Source organism: Miscanthus floridulus, unplaced genomic scaffold, assembly GCF_019320115.1.
Source record: "Miscanthus floridulus cultivar M001 unplaced genomic scaffold, ASM1932011v1 os_2652_1_2, whole genome shotgun sequence".
NCBI lineage: Eukaryota > Viridiplantae > Streptophyta > Magnoliopsida > Poales > Poaceae > Miscanthus > Miscanthus floridulus.
In genome coordinates, this window is record NW_027098432.1 from 1 (window position 1) to 4,496 (window position 4,496).

General features: G+C 63.6%; 1 protein-coding gene across 1 annotated transcript; it reads right to left on the bottom strand.

Moving 5' to 3' along the window:
- Positions 1-396: 396 nt before the first annotated feature.
- LOC136535278 (uncharacterized) lies at positions 397-1,354 on the bottom strand (the record flags this gene model as incomplete). Its single annotated transcript, XM_066527573.1, has 2 exons — positions 988-1,354; positions 397-915 (listed from the first exon to the last, which is right to left on the bottom strand). Coding segments are annotated over exons 1-2 (886 nt in total), but the record flags the coding sequence as incomplete, so codon positions are not given.
- Positions 1,355-4,496: the final 3,142 nt, after the last annotated feature.

Here is a 4,496-nt window from a genome sequence, read left to right on the forward strand (position 1 = left end):
GTGTAGTGATGGCAGCAGGGCCGGGATGACCAAGACGGAGATGCCACAAACTGGAGGAGATGGCGAGACCGGCGTGGGGTGCTGCAGAGCTGTCGGCTGGAGGGATGGTGTAAAGATCGCCGATGCTATTGCAGCGAAGAATCTCGCATCTGGTCGGAAAATCCTTGACAGAAAAACCAAAAGCGTCAAACTCTATGGTGCAGTTATTATCCTTAGTAAACTGCCGAACGGAAATCAGATTACATATTAAGGAAGGGACAACAAGGATGTTGTTAAGCTGAAAACGGGAGGTGGGGGTGGTGAGGGTAGAGTTGCCACGGCACGTGACTGGAAGGGTGTGGCCACTACCTACAGTAATGGAGGAGTGGGAGGGAGGGAGTCGGGAAAGAAGAATACCATCTGTAGACGACATGTGGCCGGATGCTCCTGAGTCAACGACCCAGCCGCCGTTCTGCAGCGCCATCTGGTTCAAGGCAGCGAGGGCCTGCGGGGGTTGGCTCAGAAGACCAGGGGCGCCGGCGTGCCAGCCCCCGCTGCCCTGACTGTCGGCCTGCTGGAAGCCTGGAGCGTCGTAGGAGGTGGCTCTAGGACTGAAGCAGAACCACGGGCCGGTGGGGCGAGGGTTGCCGGATGGGGCCTGGAAGCCGCCGCCGCCCTTCTTTTGCTGCCACCGCTTCTTGTTGCCGCCGCCACTGGTGCGGCCGCCGTTGGTGCTGCTGCCGCCGGGCTGAACAGGTCCGGCAGGTGGGCGACACCCGCCTGGACAGCCGGAGGAGGAGGACGAAGCGTTCCCGGCAAGCAGGGCGGTGGAGGTGGAGACCTCCTCGTTAGCGAGGCGAAGTTCCTTCAGAGCGAGCATGTCCCGCGCCTGGGCGAAGGACGGGAAGCCGGCGGTGGAGTTGGCGATGTCGTCGGCTGTGGTGGTGAAGCGGGGGTTGAGTCCGCGGAGTAGGTTCAAGACAAGCTACGAGTCCTGAACGGGATGACCGACGTCGCGAAGGGCATCGGCGAGAGTCTTCATGCGGCCGCAGTACTCGGCGATGGAGTCGCCCTGCGTCATGGAGTGGAAATCGTGGCTGAGGAAGATCGCCCGGGACTGCCTGTTGGTGCGGAAGAGTCCCTTGATGGTGAGCCAGAGGTTTTGGGCGGTCTGGTCGTCATCGGTCATGGCGAGGTCGAGGACGGAGTCGTCGACGGAGCCGAAGAACCAGGAGCGGACGCAGCAGTCCGCTTGATCCCAAGCAGGGTCCTGGGGTTGAGGTGCCATCGTGCCGTCGATGTGCGACCGGAGGCCGAACTTACCGCACATGGACTTGAAGTACGACGCCCATCTGGAGTAGGCAGTGGACTTCATCGTCAGCGTCACGGGAACATGAGACTTGACATTGACGGTGGCATTGGGTTGGACGGTGGGGGAGATGAAGCCGCCGCCGCCGGGCGTGTCGCCAGCAGGAGCACCAGAGAAGACGTCGGTGGCAGTTGGCGGCACAGTGGTGCTGATGGATAAGTCTCATGTGTGGCTGGTCTTTGTGGGGCTATGATGCTCACATAGTCATGGTCCTTGTGGCTGTTTTTCTGTTTTTAGGACAGCATCTTAGACTAGAGGACAGCATATTAGCATCTTAGACTAGCATCTTAGACTAGCATCTTGGCATATGCTTGGCTGGCTAGCAGCCTATAAATATGTAACCCCAACCCCTTGGGTTGGCATGGCATTTGTGTGAGCTTGTGTGAGAAATAGACAAGAAAATTGCCCCAACTCCTAGTGTCATCCTCTCTCGATGAGAGTAAGAATTCTCCTACTACCAAGAGTGAGAATTCAGCGACTAACAAGTGGTATCGGAGCCGTATTATCCTGTAGCCTGAGCATCTCTTGCTCATCTTCTCTCCCAGCCCCACAACAGCCCCAGCTGTTGGCAGCAGCAGCTCCTCCGGCCGCTCCTGTTCACTCCTCTCCCAGCTCGTCTGAAGCAGCCCTCTCCCCACGCAGCAGCCCCCCGGTAGCGCGTCATGTCCGCAGGGCAGTCTCAGCGCTCGGTCGCCTCGAGCACGCGGCGTCGGCAGGAGGCCGAACTTGCCGCGGCAGAGGAACGCGAGCGAGCGGCGGCAGAGACCGCTGCGGCGGCGGCAAGGGCGTCGAGGCTAGCAGCGGCGGAGCTGGCAGCAGCCAGAGCGGAGGCGGAAGCAGCGGCGGCGGCAAATGCAGCGCGTGCGGCGGCGGCGGAGGTCGAGGCTCTGCGCGGCAGCATCGGCAGCTCCATTTCCGCTGACGACACCGCCGACGCGGACCTCGAGCTGCTAGAGAGGGAGGCAGCGCGAGCGCGGGCGGCGCAGTGGACAGCCGCGCACGTCCACGAGCGTGGCGGCAGCCCAGACAGGCGCGGACGCGCTGGCGGCGCTCCTGGAGGAGGCGCGCACGGCGGTGGCGCTCCTGGGGCAGCCGCGCACGCCCACGAGCGCGGCGGCAGCCCAGACAGGCGCGGACGCGCCGGTGGCGCTCCTGGAGGAGGCGCGCACGGCGGCGGCGCTCCTGGAGGAGGCGCGCACGGCAACGGTGGCGGACGGGTCGATGGAGAGCGCGGCCTTCACAGGCAGCGTGGCTCTCTCTCCCCGGATCGGTACCGACGGGTCGATGGAGAGCGCGGCCTTCACAGGCAGCGTGGCTCTCTCTCCCCGGATCGGTACCGTGGTTACCACGGGCTCCAGGCTGTTGTCAGGGACGTCGGTCCCGGCGGTGGGTGGCCTACCCTCACCAAGACCAACTACGTCGAGTGGGCTGCGGTGATGAGGGTAAAGCTCCAGGTGCGGCACATGTGGGAGGCAGTCCGGTACGGCGACGTCGACTACGACCTAGATCGACGGGCGCTGGATGCTCTCATCGCTGCAGTCCCGCCCGAGATGCAGTTCTCGCTTACCAGCAAGCGGACTGCCAAGGAGGCTTGGGACGCCATCGCTGCGGCACGCATCGGCAGCGACCGCGCCCGCAAGTCCACACTGCAGGCACTTCGCAAGGAGTGGGAGAACCTGGCTTTCAAGCCAGGTGAGGACGTTGATGACTTTGCTCTCCGTCTCAACACTCTGTTGCAGAAGATGGTGCAGTTCGGCGACGACACCTACGGCGAGGAGAGAGCTGTCGAAAAGCTCTTCCGCTGCGTCCCCGAGAAGTACAAGCAGATGGCTCGCTCGATCGAGTCGCTGCTGGATCTCTCCACGATGTCGATCGAGGAGGCGATAGGTCGCCTCAAGGTCGTCGATAGTGATGAGCCACAGTCCCTCTCAGGGCCCATCACCACTGGCGGGAAGCTCCTTCTCACTCGGGAGCAGTGGCTTGCCAGCCAGGGTGACCGGAGGAAGGGGGAGCCTTCTTCCGCGACAGGCGGCCGCAAGCGTGGCAAGCCACGTAAGGCGCGCAGAGACGCCCAGGCCGGGGCGCGAGGACGTGCCGAGGGTGATGCCCGCGGAGGCGCCCAGGGCGGCGCCGTCGGCAGGCACAAGCCGGCACGAGACGACGCCTGCCGCAACTGCGGCCAGCTTGGCCATTGGGCCAAGGACTGTCGACAACCACGACGCGGCCAGGCCCACGTCGCACAGGCGGAGGAGGAGGAGCCGGCTCTGTTCATGGCACATGCCAGCATCGAGCTACCTCCAGCGGCACCGGCCGCAGCGGCTCTCCTCCACCTTGACGAGCCAAAAGCACACGCCCTCCTCGGCGACAGCTCCGGCAACGACAAGACTGACGGGTGGTGCCTCGACACCGGCGCCACCCATCACATGACCGGTCGACGGGAGTTCTTCACCGAGCTTGACTCTAGCGTCCGAGGCTCCGTCAAGTTTGGGGATGCCTCCGGCGTGGAGATCAAGGGCGTCGGCTCCATCATCTTCACCGCCGTGTCTGGTGAGCACAGGCTGCTCACCGGAGTCTACTACATCCCCGCGTTGAGGAACTCCATCATCAGCTTGGGACAGCTGGATGAGAACGGTTCGCGCGTGGTGGTTGAGGACGGAGTCATGAGGATTTGGGATCGTCGCCGTCGCCTTCTTGCCAAGGTATCCAGAAGCGCAAATCGACTCTACGTCCTTAACGTGCAGGTGGCACAACCCCTCTGTCTCGCTGCTCGTCGGGACGACGAGGCGTGGCAGTGGCACGAGCGTTTCGGGCACCTTCACTTTGAGGCCCTGAAGCGGCTCAGTGCCACGGAGATGGTGCGAGGCCTGCCGTGCCTCGACCATGTGGAGCATCTCTGCGACGTCTGCGTGTTGACGAAGCAGAGGCGACTCCCCTTTCCCCAGCGGGCGAGCTTTCGAGCCAAGGAGAGGCTCGAGCTCGTGCACGGGGACTTGTGTGGCCCGGTGACACCGGCCACACCGGGAGGACGACGCTACTTCCTGCTGCTCGTCGACGACCTCTCCCGCTACAAGTGGGTGATGGTCCTCGGCAGCAAGGGAGAGGCTGCGGACGCCATCAGACGCGCGCAGGCTGCTGCGGAGGCGGAGTG